Here is a 24,288-nt window from a genome sequence, read left to right as displayed (position 1 = left end):
ACCCTATAAATTAGGGTTTTGAGTCTGACCACATACGCCGCACATACCACCCTGTATGATGTACGTACGTGCATGCCTTCGCGTTCCTTGTGTTCCATTTACGCCCTGCGTACACCAGGCTTACGAACAACGTACGACCTCGACTAAGCCCTCTCAAAAAGTCCCAATCCACTAAGCCCAAAACAACTTACATGATTTAGAAATTTAAATAAATAATACCATAGAACCATCAGGTGTTACAATTCTCCCCCACTTGGATCAGACTTCGTCCTTGAAGTCTGTTGCCTCGAACAACTCTGGATAGTACTTCCTCAAAATGTGAAATTTCAAATACAAACAAGCAATCGCAAGATTCGAAGGGTCCACTAAAAAGTTGTGAAATGCTAACCACTAAAAAATGATAATAAAAAGATTGTTGCTCATTTTGCACGATAATGGTGAAATGATATATTTTTTTTTTTGAAATAACGAATGATTCAACGGAAGTCTCATCACAATATTTCAATAATCCAAAAAAGCTTGACATCCATCATGATTCATGACACATACAAATCAATAACCGCATAATCCACAAGTTTGCAATGATCCTATTAATTATCTACCTATAATCTGTAATTAGAGGATTAGATAAAGAAAACAGTGTAAGCCATTTAGCTCATTTTGGATCAACAAAATAACATGTAAAATAAATACTTGTTAGAAACTAAGTTCATTTTCCAATATACACATATCTTCTCGTGTTTTTTCTTGTGTGGATTATGTGCTCTGCTGCATCAACAATTGCGTTGAACCATTTTGGTTGTCCGGTAGACAATATGACATAACCCATGACTAATCCAAGTATGGTCCCACACCCATACCCCATCATCACCACTCTCCATGTAAATCCGCTCTCTATATCTTCATCAACTTTAAGTTGTGTTTCAAGTGGATGCCCACACTTTTTGGGTAATGGACGACCACACAGTTCTGAATTCCCCCCAAATGAAGTCTCAAATGTACTGAGTTGTGTTCCTTCGGGTATACGTCCCTTAAGATGGTTTTCTGAGAGGTTTAAGTATCCAAGAAATGTCAGGTCTGCAAGGCTTTGAGGGATCTCTCCTGTAAGTTGGTTCCAAGATCGGTCCAAGGATTCAATCTCTGAAAGATTCCCTAAAACAGAAGGAATCTGCCCTATGAGATGGTTGTGGGATAGGTCAAGCACTATGAGTGAAGAAAGAGAACCAATGACGTCCGGGATCTCCCCTTCAAATTTGTTGTTTGATATATCAATAATTATGTAGTCAACCAAAATTTGTGGAAACTCTTGCTCCACGCCTTTCACTGTGGTAGTGATAGAGTAATATTTTGCATATGCAGACAAATATTTTGGTTTAGTGCTATTCTTTACCACATTTTTCATGGCACTAAAATTTTGCAAATACTTTCGTGGGAGATGGCCTACAAACCTATTATGAGATAAGTCGAGGACTCTCATACTTAGAAATACACTTCTATTTGTTGAAAAGGTTTCAATGACACCATGCAACTTGTTTGATTTCAGGATGAGAACCTGCAGCTTTGGAAGATCGCCTAACCATCCGGGGAATTTTCCATTTAACCGGTTGTTTCCCAAATCTAGTACAATCAAGGATTGACAATTGGATAAGGAACTTGGGACCTTTCCCTTTAATTGATTTCCATTAAAATTAAGTCCCTCTAATTGCTCACAATCCTTGTACACATCAGGGATGCTACCATGAAAATGATTGTTCCCAATATCTACCATCGAAAGAGAGGGGATAATATTTCCCAAGCATTGTGGGATCACTCCATCAAAACTATTATTGGACATATCCAGAAAATAGAGATGTCTCAAGTTGCAAATTGATGAAGGGAATGATCCTTCAATTTGGTTGGACTTTACATTCAAATACTCTAGAGAAGAGTTGATGTTTCCCAAGCATTTTGGAATCACTCCACTAAAGCTATTGTTGGATATATCCAAATCATATAGATTTCTCATGTTGCAAATTGATGGAGGGAATGCTCCTTGGATCTGGTTGGATTGCAAATACAAATCTTCCATTACATCCCATTGAAATTGTGGCAAGCCTGATATTGAGTTATGTGAGAGATTCAAGTAGTACAGCCTATTTGCTCCTATCTCCCCTGCCCAATCAGGAATGGGGCCATGTATATCGTTATTTGATAGATCTAAAAATGTAAGATTTTTCATGACTTGTAAAGACTCCGGAAACATGTTTAACTTGCAAGAGGCCAAACCTAAGATCAGAAAATCAGGATTGGCATAGCTGAAGGAATTGTTGGAGACAACAGATAAGCCACTATAAGAGAGATCAAGTGATTGAAGGTTTGGTAGGTTTGATAACAATGCATCAAAATCCCATACACCTGTGAAATTATTCCATGAAAGGTCAAGGTGTGTGAGGTTAATAAATTGGACACATGATGTTGTGGTGGAGCCTTGATTAATCTCTCCATCAGATTGATTGTTCTCATGGGATAATATCTTTAATGATCGACAACCGAAGAAATCTGATGGTAAGCCTCCACTAAACATGTTAAGTGATAGATCAAAAGTTCTAAGGTGCCTAAAGTTAACTAGGGATTTGGGAAGGGGCCCCACCAAACCACAAGAAGACAGATCCAAGTAGTTCAAGGAGGTGAGATGGCCAATCGAGTCTAGTGTTTCTCCTGAGAAGTTGTTGAAGGAGAGATCTAAACACTTGAGAGGGATGTTAGTGCTCGTGTTAACTTTGGGCAATGGACCAATTAAGTAATTGCCAGACAACTCAAGTTCTTCTAAATATCGAAGATTAAATATGTTATTAGATAGTTTCCCTTTCAAACCAGTATAGCTAAGATGGAGTGATCGTAGAGAAGAGGAGATATTAAGATAAGTAGGTAAAACACAACGTATCTGAACTCCAGGAATCAAGAGCTCTCTCAAATGAGTAGAATTTCGCAGCAGACTCATCAAAACGTAAGGTTGCATTTGCAATCTATAATTATAAGAGACATCAAGAGAAACCAATCTAGGAAGAACTAAGATTTCCCTAGAAATTTGGCCAGCGTTGAGATGTGTGAGACTATTAGAAAAGTCATGTGGAAGTTGGGAATCAGTAAGATCATTGAAAGCAAGGTTGAGTGTTTGGAGATGAGGAAGGCGAAAGAGGGTGGAGTTAGGGTGGATGGTACCTTGTAGCATACCACAACTCAAGTCGACACCGATAACATCACCCGTGAAGTGGTTGCAAGTCACACCATTCCACTTACAACAGTCCGTATTCTTGTTCCAGTTCATCATAATTGGATAGTAATCAGAACCAAGCCAGTATTCACATTGGGTATAATCGTATGAAAATTTGATGGGTGAAAGGTTTTGTTTAAAGAGAAGTAAATCAAGGGCTTGTTGAGGAGAGCATTTGTGAGTGTCATTGAAAGAAGAGGAAGAAGAAACAGGGATGAGGAAAAAGAAAAAGGAAAAGAAGAGATGCATCGTTGAATTACTCATCCTCTTTAATTTGTTATAAACTTTTACACATACGCATATATATATATATATATATATATATATATATATATATATATATATATTCATGGTTATACTACAATTATTTGCTTGGAGTTGTTAATCAGAGAGCTTAAGGTCTAGTCAACATCCAATAGTTTGTGGTCTAATTCTTTTTCTAAATATAAGGTATGAGTTGTTCAGGTCTTCTGAATGGGGTCCTCAATATTTATAATTCTCTCTAATTGTGAAAAATCTCCAACTTCTAGTTAACTTATCGATAATACATCAGTTGACGAAACTTCTTCCAGAAGAAGTTAATTAGGAATTAAGTCTTTACATATATAATAATACTTTTATTTTGATTTTTAGGCTTCCCTCAGTTTTTATTTTAATAGGTGAGATTTTTAGTTATACATTCGGATAAACTTTTCTGGTAAACCAATCTGCACAAGTCATAAGTACATTTACTTCTGAATGGCCAACCGAATTAGGCTATACAAGTTATTTGTGAATTGTAAAATTATACTATTGAACACGACTCTTTTATATGGGAAACAACAAGACTTTTATTATGACACTTAAGAAGAACTTACACTTTGTGAGACTACTACACACTTTGCTTTCTTTGAGGCTTTCTTGGATGGTTTGGAGCAAATGAGCTCCATACCTATTTATAGGCCTCTTAGGAAGATTCTAGATACTAGCATACACTTACTACATACTAGATAACTCTAGAACATACTCTACATCCTTCCATATGTTTCTAGAACATTCTACCATGTTCTGGAGAGGTCTAGGTTGCTCCAGTGTCTTCTAGAATGATCCATATCCTTCCAGGGTCTTCCATGTCGTTCTAGAGTATTCTAGACTCTTCCGGTATATTCCAGAGTCTTCCATAGTCTTCCATAGTCTTCCATAATGTTCTAGAATCTTCTAGAGCATTCTAGAACAAGCTAAAGTCTTCTAAATAATATTTGTTTTATTGGGCTAGTGATGATCTTTAACACTCCCCCTCAACACTAGCCCTCATTCTTCGTACCATGTTAAGCTGACAGCGAAAACCTTCACATTTTCCAGTACTCAGCCCTTTGGTGAACAAGTCTGCTATTTGATTATCGGTCTTGATCTGCCGCATCTCAATTTCTTCCATCAAGACTTTCTCTCTGATAAAGTGATAATGCACTTCCACATGCTTTGTTCTAGCATGAAATACTGGATTTTCTTCCAGCCGAATTGCAGACTGGTTGTCACAGTGAAGTGGTACTGCATAGTCAACTTTTTGATGTAAGTCCTCCATTAGGAGTACCAACCATGTACTTTCTTGAGCTGCTACGGCCGCTGCTTTGTACTCCGCTTCCGTGGTTGACAATGATACTGTTGGTTGTCTTTTACTACACCATGATATTGGTCCCGACCCAAGCTTGAACACATACCCAGTGGTTGATCTTCGGGTATCATGGTCTCCTGCATAGTCAGCATCACAATATCCAACCAACTTGCAGTCTTCTCCTCTTTTATACAAGAGACCATAGTCAATCGTACCTTTGACATATCTCAAGATCCGTCAGGCAGCATCCAAATGAGGTTTCTTCGGACTTTGCATGTATCGACTCATAACTCCAACTGCATAAGCAATGTCAGGCCGAGATAAAGTTAGGTAGATAAGACTACCTACTAGTTGTCGATACATCGTTCCATCGTCCAACTCTTTTCCTTCATGAGCACATATCTTGGCATTTGGCTCTATTGGTGTTGATATTGGCTTACACTCCAACATGCCAAACTTTTGAAGTATATCTCTTGTATACTTTTGTTGGCAGAGAAACAACCCTTCTTTTGTACGATCAACTTCTAACCCCAAGAAGTGTTTAAGCTCCCCCAGCTCTTTCATTTGGAATCGTACCAATAGATTTTCTCTTGTTTGATGGATTTCTCTTTCGTCATCCCCGGTGATGATCAAGTCATCCACATAAACCAACACAATTGCCAACTTCCCTTCTTTTTCTTTGATGAACAGGCTTGAGTCTGCATGTGCAACTGAATAACCACTTCGGGTAAGAAATTCAGCAATCTTACCATACCAGGCTCTTGGTGCTTGCTTCAATCCGTAAAGAGCTTTTCTCAGCTTGCACACATGAGTGGGATTAACTGCATCCTCAAATCCCTTTGGTTGGTTCATGTAGATCTCCCGATCTAATTCTCCATGCAAGAAAGCATTCTTCACATCCATCTGCCATAATTTCCAGTCTTTACTAGCCGCAAGAGCTAGCAGCACCCGTACAGTAGTTATCTTCGCCACTGGACTAAATGTTTCATCATAGTCCAATCCATATTGTTGTGAGAACCCTCGAGCCACCAGACGAGCCTTGTATCTCTCAATTGATCCATCTGGGCGACGCTTTATTTTATAAACCCACTTGCAGGAAATGGGTTTTAAATCTCTTGGTCTTGGTACTAGTTCCCAAGTTTAATTCTGCTCTAAGGCTGTAACTTCTTCTTCCATCGCCTTCTGCCAAGCTTTATTCTTAATTGCTTCTTCATATGTCTCCGGCTCTTTAACACCGTCTTCTAAAATGTCCGCATTAGCATACTTGGGATTAGGCTTTCGGATTCTTTCCGTCCTTCGAAGTTGTGGAGGCGGCGGCTCCCTTTCACCGGCATCACTTGTTTGAGAGACTTCTTGCTCAATGACATCAGTGTCGCTCGGATCATCAGGTGTATCAACACTTGACCAAATATGTGCAGTTTGCTCCCCCATCTTTTGTTTTAAAACTTCTTCAATATTTTCCGAGTCTGGTAGTACTTTCTTCTCTGAGGACCACCATGAAGATGCTTCATCGAACACCACATCTCTTGAAGTGTAGCATCTTCCACTTGTTGGATCACAACATCTCCACCCTTTTCTTTGATTGTCGTATCCAACAAATATACACCTGACTGCTTTCTTGTCAAACTTGCTACGTAAATGACTAGGCACAAATACGTAGCAAACGCAGCCAAATACTCGGAAGTAGCTAACAGTAGGTTTCATGTTCCATAGTGTCTCAAATGGTGAAATGAAACCTAACCTTGGTTGGGGAAGTTTATTGATCACATGGGCAGCAGTTTGCATTGCTTCAGCCCAAAATCTTCCTGGGACATTCTTCGCGTGTAGCATGCTTCGACAAATTTCTGCAAGATGTCGATTCTTTCTCTCAGCTACACCATTTTGTTGAGGTGTGTTGGCACATGTGAATTGATGACGTATACCACATTCTTTTAGATAGCGATTGAATTCTTCTGAGGTGTATTCTCCTCCATTGTCTGAGCGTAGACACTGAATCTTCTTTCTCACTTCTCCTTCGACCGTTGTCTTGAATTCTAGAAACTTTGAGAATGTTTCAGATTTTTCTTTCATGAAGAAAACCCACACATATCTGAGGTGTATTCTTTTAGATAGTTTCCCTTTCAAACCAGTATAGCTAAGATGGAGTGATCGTAGAGAAGAGGAGATATTAAGATAAGTAGGTAAAACACAACGTATCTGAACTCCAGGAATCAAGAGCTCTCTCAAATGAGTAGAATTTCGCAGCAGACTCATCAAAACGTAAGGTTGCATTTGCAATCTATAATTATAAGAGACATCAAGAGAAACCAATCTAGGAAGAACTAAGATTTCCCTAGAAATTTGGCCAGCGTTGAGATGTGTGAGACTATTAGAAAAGTCATGTGGAAGTTGGGAATCAGTAAGATCATTGAAAGCAAGGTTGAGTGTTTGGAGATGAGGAAGGCGAAAGAGGGTGGAGTTAGGGTGGATGGTACCTTGTAGCATACCACAACTCAAGTCGACACCGATAACATCACCCGTGAAGTGGTTGCAAGTCACACCATTCCACTTACAACAGTCCGTATTCTTGTTCCAGTTCATCATAATTGGATAGTAATCAGAACCAAGCCAGTATTCACATTGGGTATAATCGTATGAAAATTTGATGGGTGAAAGGTTTTGTTTAAAGAGAAGTAAATCAAGGGCTTGTTGAGGAGAGCATTTGTGAGTGTCATTGAAAGAAGAGGAAGAAGAAACAGGGATGAGGAAAAAGAAAAAGGAAAAGAAGAGATGCATCGTTGAATTACTCATCCTCTTTAATTTGTTATAAACTTTTACACATACGCATATATATATATATATATATATATATATATATATATATATATATATATATATTCATGGTTATACTACAATTATTTGCTTGGAGTTGTTAATCAGAGAGCTTAAGGTCTAGTCAACATCCAATAGTTTGTGGTCTAATTCTTTTTCTAAATATAAGGTATGAGTTGTTCAGGTCTTCTGAATGGGGTCCTCAATATTTATAATTCTCTCTAATTGTGAAAAATCTCCAACTTCTAGTTAACTTATCGATAATACATCAGTTGACGAAACTTCTTCCAGAAGAAGTTAATTAGGAATTAAGTCTTTACATATATAATAATACTTTTATTTTGATTTTTAGGCTTCCCTCAGTTTTTATTTTAATAGGTGAGATTTTTAGTTATACATTCGGATAAACTTTTCTGGTAAACCAATCTGCACAAGTCATAAGTACATTTACTTCTGAATGGCCAACCGAATTAGGCTATACAAGTTATTTGTGAATTGTAAAATTATACTATTGAACACGACTCTTTTATATGGGAAACAACAAGACTTTTATTATGACACTTAAGAAGAACTTACACTTTGTGAGACTACTACACACTTTGCTTTCTTTGAGGCTTTCTTGGATGGTTTGGAGCAAATGAGCTCCATACCTATTTATAGGCCTCTTAGGAAGATTCTAGATACTAGCATACACTTACTACATACTAGATAACTCTAGAACATACTCTACATCCTTCCATATGTTTCTAGAACATTCTACCATGTTCTGGAGAGGTCTAGGTTGCTCCAGTGTCTTCTAGAATGATCCATATCCTTCCAGGGTCTTCCATGTCGTTCTAGAGTATTCTAGACTCTTCCGGTATATTCCAGAGTCTTCCATAGTCTTCCATAGTCTTCCATAATGTTCTAGAATCTTCTAGAGCATTCTAGAACAAGCTAAAGTCTTCTAAATAATATTTGTTTTATTGGGCTAGTGATGATCTTTAACATACCTCCGTTTTTTTTTTTGTTCGCAACTCCATAGGAGTAGCACTCCTTGATTACCATGTTTTAGTTCTTTATTTCTCCTAATATGTTTTTTAATTTTAGTTTTGAGATGTTTTAATAGCTTACTTGAGCCCCTAAGTTGTTTGATTTGCGGCTTAATGGGTTTGTAGCTCATCAGATTATAGCATGTTTTGAATTATATTTGGATTCCAAATGGGGACAAAAATTATGAAGATACTAGATGGAGAGGAAAATCTGGAGCAAAATCTATAGATAATAAAAGGGAGAGAGATGATAGATTGAACATATTTTGGCTCTTTGGCATTTAGCATTTGGCATGTGGTAGGCCTTCAAATAAATTATGTTATCTAATTGTGTAAAATTTTCAACTCCTATATATCAGAAGAGCATGCATAAATGCACACAGGTAACATGTAAAAAAGTGATGCATAGTTCAAATGTAGAGGCACACATTTAATAAGGTGTAAAAACAATTTTCTATATTTTTTTAGGGCCAAAAATGTTTCAGATTTGGAGGAGAAGGTACCTACAGAGTTTCTGCAACAAGTTCTTATCTGTTTTCTGATTCAATTTTGCATGTGAATGAATGATATTACTTTGTAGCAATGGTCTTGGTCCACGAAAATATAAACTTATGAACAAGAAAAATAAAATGTATATGCATCATGTTGATTGAAGTGGCATGACATATATACATAATACATGGATGCCACAAAATCATAACTTCTTAAGCAAGAGTCAAAAACATGTGCAACATAATTGGTCTTAAACATGCTCATAAATTGTCTTCCAAGGTCAACATAAGACAAGCAAGTAACACATAATGTATGCCCCTAAAGTGATGATGATGGTTTAGGGCAAGAACTGAAGTAACCTGGTAGGATAAAACTAAATTGAAGTTACAATTTTTGATCTTTTGAAGTCAAACCTATTGACACCGAATCACAATATGTTCGATAACAAAATTCACACTGCGTGGATATAAATTTAAAGGTTTAATCTGTCAATTTTCCAACGTTGAGTCGTGGCTCAAGTGAGATCGATTGATCTACTGAGGAACCAACACTAGTTGGAGAAACACAATTTCAAAATTGATTCATAGATTCTTATATTTGACCATAGGAAAAGGAATGTTTGACACAAGTCAAAGCGAACATAACAAGATTAATATAATTTCAAGGATTTAGTCACGCATTTGGGAAAAAATCAACCAGAAATTGACGTTAATTGAGGGAACTTACTGAAGGCAACCAACCCTGTATATAATTAATATAATTAATATAATAAAAATAATAAAAAATAAAAATAGTTAAAAATAGAATATTTTCACTAACACACATTACACAATTCATTTCCATTTCTCTGTTGAAAAAAATCAACAAACCATTTCTCTGAGTTAGAATATTTTTCTAAATTTTTCACTAGCACAAAACTAATTAGAACTTAATAACAAATATTATTTAATATAGATAATGTAATATATTATTTTAAAGGATATGTACTCTTTATTACCTTGTCGAAACTAACAATTCAACTCATTAATGGTTATGACTTATGCGTTCAATGTCCACCTATATAGATAGTTATACTTATCACTAAAGACTTCCATTAAGTTCTTAATAAACTCAGCTCAACAACACATCTATTCACTTAAATAACTAGGGAGATCATTAAAAGAACAATGTAATTGGTTTGAAGTGAAACGGATCTGCCAAGCATGAGTTATAGAAAAAACATGAAATCTTGACTAATTACTACACAAGCAGTGATGGGAAGTACACGAGCAGTAGTAAGCCCACAATCTGGTTCTTTCAATTATTAAGGCAATATACTTTGGTCCAAATGCTCCCAAACTTTCCATAACTGATAACTCTTCCAAATGATATCAATGATGTAATAAGTCTTACAACTTATTTTATGCTCAATTACATCACACTGAAGTCTGAACTATGACTTAATGATCACTAGAGATCTTGATGTTTCACACGTTGAATAACACACTTTTTAATCCAAAATTTGGTGCCAATTGGCTGAGGGGCGCCTTACCAAAAGTCCTAATACGCTAGGCCATAGGCGCTTTGAATCAAATCCTATAAGTACTATTATTATCACTTAATATATAAAACCTTTAATACATCTCTAAGAAATATAATCCTAATTGTAAATTCAACATAAAACCAAACAAACTTCATATACAACATGATCTTGGCACTTACAGATCAACAACTACAAAATATAAAAGTTCTAGGTGCTCCGATGGGTTTGGTTGCCTATATCTAGAAAATTGGATAAAGAAAAAAAGTAAACCATTTGGCAAATTCTCAAAAAATAGACAAACATGTAAAATAGATACCAATCACAAGATATAATTTTTTATTCATTTGGATGCCCACACTTTTTGGGTAAAGGAAGACCACAGAGCTCCGGATTCCCTCCAAATGAATTGCCAAATTTACCGAATTGCGTTCCTGATGGAATCCGTCCCATAAGATGGTTTTGCGAGAGGTTTAAGAATCTAAGAAATTTCAATTCTGCAAGGCTTCCAGGGATCTCTCCATTGAGTTTGTTCCAAGATAGATCTAAGGATTCAATCTCCGAGAGATTCCCTAAAACAAAGGGAATTCGACCTGTGAGGCTATTGTGGGATAGGTCAAGCACCATAAGTGAAGTAAGGTAACCGATTACACTCGGAATCTCCCCATCAAATTTGTTGTTCGATAGATCCAAAATTACATAATCAACCAAAATTTGTGGAATCGCTTGCTCCAAGCCTTTCACCACACTGACAGAGTAATAATTTCCACCCACTGGCAAAGATTTTGGTTTTGTGCTATTCATTACCGTGTTCTTCATGGCATTGAAATTTTGTAAATACTCTCGTGGAAGATGGCCTACAAATTCATTATGAGATAAGTCCAGAACTCTCATGCTTGGAAATGCACTTTTAATTGTTGACGAGGTTTCAATAACACCATGTAACTTATTTGATTTAAGGGAAAGAACTTGCAGCATTTGGAGATCGCCTAACCAATCCGGGAATGTGTCATTTAATTGGTTGTTCCCCAGATCTAAAACCTTCAAGTATTGGCATTTGGACAAGGAACGTGGGATTTCTCCTTGTAATTGATTTCCATTGAAAATAAGCCCCTCTAATTGTCCACACTCTTCATACACATTTGGAATAGTGCCATGGAAATGATTGTTGCCCATATCTACCATCAAAAGAGAGGAGATGATATTTCCCAAGCATTGTGGAATCACTCCACCAAAATTATTATCAGACATATCCAGAAATGTTAGAGCGCTGAGGTTGCAAATTAATGGAGGGAAGAATCCTTGAATCAGATTGGACTTGAGATTCAAATACTCGAGAGAAAAGCTGATATTTCCCAAGCATTGTGGAATCACACCACTAAAGCTATTATTGGATATATCCAGAGAAATTAGATTTATCAGGTTGCAAATTGATAGAGGGAATGGTCCTTGAATCTGGTTGGACTGCAGATACAGAAAATTTATTCCATCTTGTTGAAATTGTGGCAAGCTTGTTATGGAGTTATATGAGAGATCCAAATAATCCAACAAATCTCCTCCGATCTCCCCTGCCCAATGAGGAATGTGGCCATGTATGCTATTATTTGATAAATCTAAAAATGAAAGACTTTTCATGGCTCGTAAGGACTCTGGAAACAAATTTAATTTGCAAGATGCCAAACCTAAGAATGAAAATTCAGGGTTGACATAGCTGGAAGAATTGTCGGAGACAACAGATAAGCCACTATCAGATAGCATAAGCAATTGAAGGTTTCGTAGGCTTGATAGCAATACTTCAAGTTCCCACAAACCTGTGAAATTATTTGATGAAAGGCCAAGGTGAGTGAGGTTGATGAGTTGGATGATTGATGGTGATGTGGAGCCTCCATTAATCTCCCCTTCCAACTGATTGTTGTCAAGGGATAATCTCTTTAATGATCGACACTTGAACAGCTCTAATGACAATCCTCCACTAAACATGTTATTACCAAGATAAAGGTTTTCTAGCAATGGAAGAGTAAACAATAAAGGAGGCAACGTTCCTTTAAGCATGTTACCTTCTACATTAAGAGTAGTAAGATTCCTAAGGTTAACAAGGGATTTAGGAAGGGACCCCACTAAACCACATGAAGAGAGACCCAGGTGGTTCAAAGATATGAGATGACCAATCGAGTCAGGTATCTCTCCTGATAAGCTGGTGAAGGAGAGATGTAACCACTTGAGAGGGACGTTAATGCTCATGTTGACTTTGGGTATTGGACCAGTGACAAACGAATTGCCTCTCAAGTGAAGTTTCTCTAAATATTGAAGATTCAAGATGTTATCAGGTAACTTCCCTTGCAAACCAGTGTAGCTAAGATCGAGTGATTTTAGAGAAGAAGTGAGATCAAGATAAGTGGGTAAAACCCAACCTAAAATATTAAGTTCGGAAATCAAGAGCTCTCTCAAATGAGTATAATTTCGCAGTATACTCTTCAAAACATAAGGTTGCATTTGCAATCCGTTATTCCCAGAGAGATCAAGAGAGACCAAATTAGGAGGAAATGAGATTTCCGAAGAGATTTCACCTGTAAACCTACATCGAGAGATGTTGAGATGTGTGAGACTATTAGAAAAGTCACGTGGGAGTTGGGAATCAGTAAGAACATTGTAAGCAAGGTTGAGTGTTTGGAGATGAGGAAGGCGAAAGAGGGAGGTGTTAGGATGGAGGGTACCTTGTAGCATTCCACAACTCAAGTCGATGCTTATAACATCACCCGTGTAGTGATTACAAGTGACACCATTCCACTTGCAACAATCTGTATTCTTATTCCAGTTCATCATAATTGGATAATAATAATCAGACCCAAGCCAATCTTGGCATGGGGAATAATATGGGGGGTAACCGAATGAGAAATTGATGGAGGAAAGGTTTTGTTTAAAGAGAAGCAAATCAAGGGTCTGTTGAGGAGAGCATTTGTGAGTGGTGGCATTGAAAGAAGAGGAAGAAGCAACAAAGATGAGGAAAAAGAAAGGGAAGAAGAAGACAACCACCTTTGAATTACTCATCCTCTTTAATCTGCTATAAACATTTGAACATGCTCAAGTATATATACTTAATTCTAGTATAAAAAGTATATGTTTGGAGGTGCTATCCGACACCTTCGAATAGCTATTATTGTCTTTATTGAGATTTGAACTTGAGATAACTAATTTTTGAGTGTACATAGAGAATTACCAAAATATCCCTAACTATAATTAAATGATTCTATGATAATATGATACCTCAGTCATACGTAAATCATATTATTAAGGTTTTTAGATGTCTAATCTAATCTAAAGCAATCTTCTGAGTGAATTCAACAAACACTTACCTAGCTATTTCCAAGTAATTCAACAAGCTCTTATCTGTTTTGTGATCCAATGGTGCATATGAAGTGAAGACTTGAGTTGTCTCTTTCTTGAAATTAAATACGGTGTGTAGGCCCTTGATTACATCTAGTCTTCTTGCAACTTGTGCATAAAGTTGAAATTCCAGTTTTATGTGCTGTAAACAATACTATTTGATGAAGTCTTTCACTCAAGTTGGCTGGGATTTTAAGTCCTTGTGGAATTTGGGGGTTATCCATGACTCTGAATTGGAGAATGGGGGGTCTTTAGTGATTACTTAATGCTGTATGCTTATTTTGACTTTTCAACACTATATATACATACAAAATTATAGCGTCTTAAAGAAACCCAAAAACATTATTTTAGGACAGCAAATGTTCAAAAACTCACTCAATTAAGTACATACATAATTCGAATCTGGATTGAGTTCACATACTTTACTTTTTAAGGCGTTGTGTTTGCGTCATACATAAATGAAAAGTTGAATGTTTGAGATAAGCCATGTATTCTTGGAGCATTATAATTACGTTTAAAAGTTTAGGTTTTAAAGAAAAACATATGAATCCCAACTTACCATTTCGTTCATCCATAAAATTTGTTACTTTTATTATTGGTCATTGCGGGAAAAAAAAATAACATCTTTTTAAAATGTATTTATGTATCCATTCACAACTATCAACAGATACTAATTTGTAGCAATGGTTTTGGTCAAAATGTTTTTTTTTATTGGATAGGATAGGACCCTCGACTTTAATTTTCTTATTACGTTGTGCTTCCAATTTTGACTCGTGTATAAAAAACAAGAGGATCAAGTTTTTTTTTTTTTTTTAACTGTTTGTTTGTGTGCTGATTGGGTCCGGTCAAGGTTTTTCTCTGACCCCGGTCCGGTCGTTTGATAAGTGTGAAAATCGTTGACTCGGTCAATTATGCCTGACTCGGTAATGAGGGAAAGAGATGCTGACTGGGTCAATTCCACAATTATACCCTTCGTGTATCACAAACGACGGCAGTCTCCTTCTTCGTCATCTATTATTCCAGGCGTCGTCTCCTCCCACCTCCGCCCATCGCCGGCTCCGTTTCTTCCTGCATCACCATCGCTTCCTTCTACATTGTGGCTTGTTCTTCGTTTATGCTCCTAATCGAATTACATATGTAAAAGGTATTGCCTCTGAATTGATTGCTCTTGGTGTTGTTTCTTTCGTTTCCTCCATCTTGTTCCTGAATCCTGATCGAATTTGAAAACACAGTCCCATATTCTCTTGTTCCTGAATCCTGATCGAATTTGAATCCAGGCCGCCACATCCATATCCCAACATCACCACTTTCCATGTAAACCAACTCTCATCTTCATCTCCATCATCACCATCAGTAACTTCAAGTTGTGGGGAACGTGAATGCTCCAATGCTAAAGTAAATTGGAGTACTTTGTTCATATGAATGCTTCCAATATCAGCAAAACCGTATAATGAATGATCAGTAAATAAAACTTTATAACCCATTGTTCGTGCATGCATTAGAGCTTCATGACAAAGAGTTAAAAAAGCTTGATGACCATGGACTAATGAGATCTTTTCACGAATGATAATTGTTCTCACAAATGGAGATTTCCCGATTAAGATTCAACAACAATAAATCAATCAAAATAGCAAAAGTGTATACTCAACTGCTATTAATTAAGATTCTACATCCATTAAAACATGTTCACCCACCTACCAACTAACTTAAGTAATAAACATATACAAAATAATCCAAATTCCAAAAACACAAAAAAGGAACATAACTAAGAACACATAAATTTCTCTATGAAAAAAAAAAAAAGAATAAGGTGTTTACTTCCCAATAAATATGTATCTTCTTCTTATTTTGTTTTTCCTTGTCTGGATCATATGCTCTGCTGCATCGAATATTGCATTTAACCACTTTGGTTTTCTGGTTGACAACATCACATATGCTATAACAAATCCAGGTAGGGTGCCACATCCATATCCCAACATCACCACTTTCCATGTAAACCCACTCTCATCTTCATCTACATCACCATCAGTAACTTCAAGTTGTGGGGAACGTGAATGCTCACAATGCTTGTTCAACGGAAACCCACACAATCCCAAATTCCCTTCAAAAGACCTCCCTTCAAACGTGTTGAATTGTGTTCCTTGTGGAATACGGCCTACAAGATGATTTTGTGAGAGGTCTAACACTGCAAGATTATTGATGTCTGCAAGACTTTGAGGGATCTCTCCTGTAAGTTTGTTCCATGATAGATCCAAAGATTCAATCTCCAAGAGACTACCCAGAGTATGTGGGATTCCACCATTGAGGTTGTTATGGGATAAGTTGAGCACTATAAGTGAGTTAAGAGTGCCAACGATGTCAGGAATCTCTCCTTCAAATTTGTTACTGGATAGATCAAGAATTGTGTAGTCAACCAAAAGCTGTGGAAATGGAAGTTGATGACCTTTCACCCCAACTACTATAGAGTAATATTTTCCATTGAATTCGAAATATTCTGGTGTCGAGCCCATCCTTATCGCATCCTTCATGGCATTGAAATATTGAAAATATTTCTCAGGGAGATGTCCTGCAAACTGGTTATGAGATATGTCAAGAACTCGCAGAAGTGAAAATGGGAGTTTAATTGTTGAAGATGTTTGAATCGGACCATGAAAATTGTTTGATTTAAGAACAAGAACCTGCAGCCCTGGAAGGTCTCCTAACCAGCCAGGAAATGTGCCATACAACCGGTTGTTTCCCAAATCAAGTATTTCCAAATCTCTACATTTGGATAAAAAAATGGGAACCTCTCCATCAAACTGATTTCCATTCAAAATAAGCCACTTTAATTGTGGATTATATGCGCACACATTTGGAATGGTTCCATTAAAAAGATTGGTCCCCAAATGTATCATCCCAAGAGAGCTCATATTTCCAAAGCATTGTGGAATCACTCCATCAAATCTATTATTGGACATATCAAGATATTCTAGATTTCTCATGTTGCAAATTGATGGAGGGAATGGTCCTTGAATCTTGTTGGATTTGATGGACATTTGAGTTACTCCACCCCATTCAAACTGTGGCAAGCTTGTAATAGAGTTATTTGAGAGATCCACAGCAATCAACCGATTTCCTCCTATCTCCCCTACCCAATCAGGTATGTCACCCCGTATGTTGTTGCCATATAATAATAAATATTGAAGATTTTTCATAGCTCGTAAGGACTCTGGAAACACATTTAGGTTGCAAGATGCCAAATTTAAAAACCAGAAATTAGGGTTGACATAGGTAGGGGAATCGTCGCTGTGAATAGTTAAGCCACTATAGGAGAGATCGAGTCCTGTAAGGTTTGGTAGGCTTGATAACAAGGTTTCGAAATTCCATACACCTCTGAAATTATTCGATTGAAGGTCAAGGAGACTGAGGTAGATGAGTTGGATGAATAACAAAGGAGTGGAGGCTTGATTAATCTCGCCATCTAATTGGTTCGCTCGAAGGATTAACTGTTTTAATGACCGACACTTGAACAACTCTGATGGTAAGCCTCCACTAAACAAGTTAAAACCAAGAACAACGTCTTCTATTAAGGGAAGAGTAAACAACGAAGAAGGCAACGTTCCATTAAGCATGTTACCTTCTACATTAAGAGTGGTAAGATGTGTAAGGTTAAATAAGGATTTGGGAAACGCCCCCAGCAAACTACAAGAAGAAAGATCTAAATATTTCAAGGACGTGAGATGTCCGATTGAGTCTAATGTATCTCCTGATAAATTGGTGGATGAGAGACCCAAATACTTTAGAGGGATGTTAATGCTCTTGTTAACATTGGGCAATGGACCAGTAAGGTACCAATTGTTTGCCAAGTCAAGTTTTTCCAAATATGGAAGATTGAAGATGTTATCAGGTAATTTCCCTTGCAAACCAGTCCAACTAAGATCTAGTGATTTTAGAGAAGAAGAGATATTAAGAGAAGTGGGTAAAACCCAACCTATATCAACATGAGCCATGACAACCTCTCTCAAATGAGTGGAATTTCGCAACAGATTCCTTAAAACATACGGATTCATTTTCAATCCATTGTTTGAAGAGAGATCAAGAGAAACCAATTTAGGAAGGAACAAGATTTCCTCAGGAATATCGCCGACAAGCCCACATGAAGAGATGTTTAGATGTGTGAGACTATTGGAAAACCTACCAATTTCAGGTGGAAATTGGGAGGAAGTGAAATCATTGTAAGCAAGGTTTAGTTTCTGGAGATGAGGAAGATTAAAGAGGGAGGTGTTAGGGTGGATGATACCTTGTAGCATCCCACAACTGAGGTCTATACCAATAACATCACCAGTGAAGTGGTTGCATGTGATACCATCCCACGTGCAACAATCAGTATTCATGCTCCAGTTCATCATAATTGGATGATAATCAGAACCAAGCAAACGACGACATGCCAAATCATCTGGGGCATGCATTGAAGAAAGGTTTTGTTTAAAGAGAAGCAACTCAAGGGTCTGCTGATGAGAGCATTTGGGAGTGGTATTGAAAGAAGAAGAAGAAGAAGAAGAAGCAAAACAGATAAAGGGAAAGAAAAGAAAAAGGAAAAATGAGAGAAGCAACTTTGAATTACTCATTTTTATAGAATTTTTAAGAACTTTTACACTTGCTACAAATAGATATGGTATTTTGATCGAATAGGTTGAAAAAAAAAAACATTTTATAATGTTATGCTTGCACCTTACTTGCATGAAATGCTAGCGATAAACCAATAATTATTGTCAATCAGTAGCAAAGAGGTTGGATGCGATTAATTAATTGTTTGTATTATCATGTATGGGATTTTTTTTTTCAAAATGGTTGACTATGATGGACATTATTTATATGTATCGATTGTGTCGTAGTAGTCAAATTATTGTGTTGTAGCTTGTTTTGTTATCCAGCAATAAATGTGATCCAGATTCTAGAAATAGGGATGGGTGTACAGTATTATAGCTGGGGGAGAGATGCCCCTAATTAATGTGGCCCCACTTATAGATTTTATTTTTAAAAAAAAATATTTTGTCAACTTATCTATCAATATTTCCCTGATGTTTATATTCATTGACTAACATATTAATAATATAGGCTGCAGGCTGCGTTGCAGGCTGCGTTGATCTTGTTTAAAATCTGTATAGATAGATTTATAATGTATATATGTATAAGTCATCTTAGAAAAAATGATGCTCATCCAGGGTGTTTTGCAGGTTCTTGATTGTGCTCTGTGTAGCTTATTTCTCACTTGTCTTTTTTGGCTGTTTAACTCTTGTACAAGTACATGTACTTTATTGCGTTATTAGTTCATCCCATCAACAATATTAATTGTGTTGCTAATTCTGTCTAAACATCATATCATTGTTGTAATTCCAAGTCCAAATCAAGTTTAGTAGTTATGTGCTGTTGGTTGATGTTAGATTATAATAATATAAGTTAATAATATAGGGTGTAGAGTGTAAATGCATCTATTATATATTCATGTCATATGTATGTGATCAATATACATAATAAAATTATCAAGTTTTAATTGGTATTAGAGTCGGTGTCTCGTACCCCGTGACTTAGTACATCTCTGTCTATCCTTATCGAGCATCTGATTCTGAGAGTGAGTGTTAGTGTATCCCACATCGGTGTGACACAGTGGCTATACATGTTAGAGACCCTATTCTCTCTACAAGGTTCTTTTGAAAAGACAATCTTGGGCTCCATATATGTGTACATGGTATCAACTACTACAACCACAGCTACAACCAGAAAAGAAGCCACAGTTTCTGAAGTTGTCAATCCTGATTATGCAATTTGGATCCTGAATCCTCATTCCAACATGTTCAGGGTGTTACATCTCGTGAGCTCTGGTTTTCTCTTCAGCGAGCCTATGCTCCACACTCTTCAGATCACGACTACATGGTACACAAATCAGCACCCGAAGTCCCACCTGTTCAAGCATTAACAACAGCCTCAACCAGCCGCAACACAACAACAACATCCTTTGCTTCCCTATCATCAAATTAATTATAGAATTTACAGAAACTCTTTTCACAACTTAGCCTTCAAATTGAATCAACAAACAATAATTCTACTCAAGCATTATGGAAACACTCATGGCCAAGGACAATCAAACTGTCGTGGTCGAGGGAATTACAACCGTACACAAGGTGACTTCCACATTAGAAATTAGAAGGGAGATAACCGAAACCAATTTTCTTGGGCTTCTAATCAGAACATTGTTTATGGAACTTGTTACAGGTGTGGCATAGGTCACATTCTTTCCCAATGTTCAAACTATGATCCAAAAACATTCCAAAGGCCACCACCTTCAACCAACTATACAGATCACACCTCCCAAGCGTCTACCTCATGGATGACCGACACAGGATCTAGTTAGCATCTTATACATGACTTACATAGCTTTAACAAAACCGAGCCCTATTATGGTGAAGACAATCTCCATGTTGGCAACGGTAAAGGTCTACCCATCGTTCATGTTGGTTCCTCAAAACTTTACTCACCTAACAATTTTTTCTCTTTAAAACATATCCTTCATGTTCCTGATATAAAACACAATCTTCTTTATGTTCAAAAAATTTATCTTAATTGACAACCATGTTTATTTTGAATTTCATGCTTCTTCTTTTTTTACTGTCAAGGACTCAGCTATCCACACTATCCTCATCACTGGTCCAAGTAGTCGTAGGATTTACTCAGTCTGCCTACCTCTTATTCAACTAATTCCTAATATTGTGTTTTATGTTGTTCGTGCTTCCTCCCAGATCTGGTATCATGTAACGACCCAAAAATCAAGGGTAAAAATTTCATTTTTCAATTCAGTCAAAACACATATATCTTTTAAATCCAAGCTTTCCAAAATCTTTGCTAACTAAAAACATTTATCAAAGTTCATCCCAAAATCAAATATTACGGAAAACATGGGTATGTGCGTTGCGATCAAGCCAGACCCTTCTTTTTTAAACTAATGATACATGAAACCACAAACAAAACTGTAAGCACGAAGCTTAGTGAGTTCCCCAGAGCATAATCCACATAACTGCATAAACCATATCAATCACATAAGCAATATAATCCATGCATATGATGGCGTGGAAACCCTCCAGGGTCTTACACATAATCACATAAACCGTATCAACTACAGTACTACATAAGTCGTGCATATAACATATAGGGATCCCCTAGAAACCCTCTAGGGTCTTACTCCGGGTGCCCTAGAAACCCTACAGGGTCTTAGCCCACTGTCATGGGAACCCCCACATGATCTTCACTAACTACCAATCAAAACATACATATAAACATAAAAGTTAGACAAGCAAACATATAAGGATGCCTTGGAAACACTCTAAGGTCTTACATTGGGTGCCATGGAAACCCCCACATGGTCATAGCCCAATGTCATGGGAACCCCCACATGGTCTTAACTAAGGATGCCATGGAAACCCTCCAAGGTCTTAAACCCTAGTGCCTCAAGAACCCCCTGAGGTCTTTACTTAGGATGCCTTGGAAACCCTCTAAGATCTTACTCCTTAGTTCATCAGGAACCCCCCGAGGTCTTTACCTAGGATGCCATGGAAACCTTCCAAGGTCTTATACCTAAGTGCCCCGGGAACCCTCCGAAGTCTTCCATGCAAGTATCACAAAGACAACTAGCATATCACATACCACAAAGATAACTAGCATGTCACATAACTAAAAGGATATGTCAAACAAGCCATATAGGCCATACATGAAATCATATAAGGATGTCATGGAAACCCTCCAAGGTCTTACACCCAACTACCTCGGGACCCCCCGGGGTCTTTCATACGAGTACTATAACGACTGCTAGCATATCACATATCTCATAAACAACTAGCATATAATGTATCACATAAAAACTAGCATAGCACATAACACATAATGGGTCGGCCTTGGTGCCTTCGATCCATTAGTATGGTGAGGAGACTCACTTCACACTCTCTGAAGTCCCGCAGATAAACTCTAGCTGCTAATTGACAGATTTCCAAACTGTCAACATCAAAATAACACCTAATTAATAATTGGGTTTCAATACATAACCATAAGTCCATGCTTGGGGTAAAAAGACTATTTTACCCTTAACCTAACTTGGTCCAAAACCAAGGTCCAAACACACACTCTAAAGGCCCAAAAGTATTCAATAAACCAAGGCCCAACATATAGCCCAACTTTCCAAATTGGGCCCAAACCTCTACATTAACTTATTTTAAGGCCCACCCATGTATTCTAGTCCAAACACTTGGCATTCTGATGGTCCAATATCTCATAATTATCAATGCTCAATTATGGCCCAAATTTCCAAATTGGAACCAAGCCTTTCCAATGGGCCTTATCTTAAAGCCTAATAATTTCCTTAGTTCATAAAATTGTTCCCATTTGGCCCATGAAGGCCAAGCACAACCCAATCCAAGAAATGGCCCAACAAGAACCCAAACCCAATTAGGGTTTTTCACATAAAATGACGATCAGAGTTAAGTGTTCCTACTTAACCCATTAAGGACATAATCCATTAAGTCCACCACTCCACTAGTCCAAACATACAATGTGGCTGAGTGTAATTCAAAATTCCAAATCCAACGGTCCAAGCGATCCCGACTAATCCAAAATACATGTTTAAAAAAATAGGGTTTTCTAAACCCTAGTTAGGGTTTCCAACCCAATCGTGATCCAATTAGTCGAATGGTTAGGTTTTTAGGTCAATCAGGGATAAATAAGTCAGGCATCACCCACTACCACCTCGGGTAATGGTGGTCAATAGCGGCTCACGGTGGCGGCCACCACCTCGTGGTGGTGGTGGTGGTTATGATTTTTTGCTAAAAATGTCTAAGCATCCCAAAATAACAATCACAAACACAAAAGCACACAGCCACCCAAGGTGGCGGCTGGTGGCGACAGAATGGCGGCGTGAGGTGGCAACCACCACCTCACGGCGGTGACGAGTTGTTTTCCTTGTATAGTCCGACCATATAATATACATATAATATTATACACCAACACACACCTAGATACACAGTAAATCACGAACACAGCCACCTTCCACGGCGGTTGGTGGCGACGGAAGATGGCAGCAGGCGGCGGCCACCATGGCTAGCAGCCATGGTGGTTCTTTCCTCGATTTCTGGCCAACAACACTCACACATACACTGCTCAATCGTAGCAGCAACCCATATCAACATATTCTAAAACAAAATGAGCACAGCCACCCACTTGGTGGCGTGCAGTGGATGACAGCAACAACGACTCTAACAGTCGACGCTAGCGGCGGCGAACTGAGGTAGCACCAACGAACGATGATGAAACAGAAGGAGAAGGGTGGGCGACTCCCACCGGGAATGGCAACAACAGCACCCGTAGATGGCTTGTTCTGATCATCCACTACCATGACGTGTCATGATAGCCTTGGTCGTCAACAGCAGCGTTATAGCAACAACAGAGCTTGGTGGCCTCGCTCTTAACGGAAATGGTAGAAGACGGTGCCGACACACGTCTCGGAGGAAGGAACAATAATAGTAGCCATGGTATTGGCCTTCAAGCCCATCGTCGGAGTCACAAGGGGTCGTCAGTGGTTCACCATTGTGTCACAGAGGTGGCGGATGGATGGGAGGAATAAGGGTGGCGACGCCGGATGTGGTTAACATGAAGGTGGTGGCTGAATAGTGTTCATTAGGGTTAGGGTTTCTTGAGGCGCATCCATCCAACGGGTAGGGAGGTATCGGGTTTAAAATCCCGTCACCATGCTCCTAACTTCATACAAAAATTGACACAACTAGTCCCTCTCTTACATACTCTTTTCAACACAAGCCTAAAAGTTACCATGCAGCCCCTTAGCTTGTAAAAGATACCAAACACCCCTGGCTTCTGAGAATCTTACAGAATAAATCCATAAATTACACTTTTAACACCCAAAATCCAATATTATGACATTTAACTCCCTTAAACCAACACCTCGCTAAATATTATTAATTTTGGATACAACAATATAAAATAATAAAGAATAATTACATCTCGGGGCTTTAGAGTTTATTATTTAATTAATTAACTTTAAATGGAATGTTACATATCAACGGCTTGGACATCCCCACTTTCAGCTTTTACAATCTATGTTATCTAAATATTAGTTTCCTTTGTAAAATAATGTTCTCCTTCTGTTTGTGACTCGTGTTTGATTGGAAAA

The 24,288-nt window shown here is 37.7% G+C and overlaps 3 protein-coding genes across 4 annotated transcripts; all 3 read right to left on the bottom strand.

The window, feature by feature from the left end:
- Positions 1-512: 512 nt before the first annotated feature.
- LOC145029387 (receptor-like protein Cf-9) lies at positions 513-3,517 on the bottom strand. Its single transcript, XM_078977939.1, has one exon. It carries the CDS (start codon positions 3,515-3,517, stop codon positions 710-712), a length of 2,808 nt encoding a protein of 935 aa, XP_078834065.1. The 3' UTR covers positions 513-709.
- Positions 3,518-10,835: 7,318 nt separating this feature from the next.
- On the bottom strand, positions 10,836-13,802 carry LOC145028326 (receptor-like protein 6). 2 transcript variants are annotated; one of them, XM_078977002.1, is made up of 2 exons: positions 13,412-13,540; positions 10,836-13,272 (listed from the first exon to the last, which is right to left on the bottom strand). In XM_078977002.1, the coding sequence occupies exon 2, from the start codon at positions 13,188-13,190 to the stop codon at positions 11,037-11,039; it is 2,154 nt and encodes a 717-aa protein (XP_078833128.1). In that variant the 5' UTR covers positions 13,191-13,272; positions 13,412-13,540; the 3' UTR covers positions 10,836-11,036. The 2 variants fall into 2 exon arrangements, with proteins under 2 accessions (XP_078833128.1, XP_078833127.1); XM_078977001.1 differs by having other exon boundaries at positions 10,836-13,802.
- Positions 13,803-15,701: 1,899 nt separating this feature from the next.
- Positions 15,702-18,769, bottom strand: LOC145028325 (receptor-like protein Cf-9 homolog). Its single transcript, XM_078977000.1, has one exon. The coding sequence runs from the start codon at positions 18,686-18,688 to the stop codon at positions 15,896-15,898; it is 2,793 nt and encodes a 930-aa protein (XP_078833126.1). The 5' UTR covers positions 18,689-18,769; the 3' UTR covers positions 15,702-15,895.
- Positions 18,770-24,288: the final 5,519 nt, after the last annotated feature.

Source organism: Lactuca saligna, chromosome 2, assembly GCF_052625555.1.
Source record: "Lactuca saligna cultivar CGN05327 chromosome 2, ASM5262555v1, whole genome shotgun sequence".
Classification (NCBI taxonomy): domain Eukaryota; kingdom Viridiplantae; phylum Streptophyta; class Magnoliopsida; order Asterales; family Asteraceae; genus Lactuca; species Lactuca saligna.
This window is presented reverse-complemented; position numbering and strand designations above follow the sequence as displayed.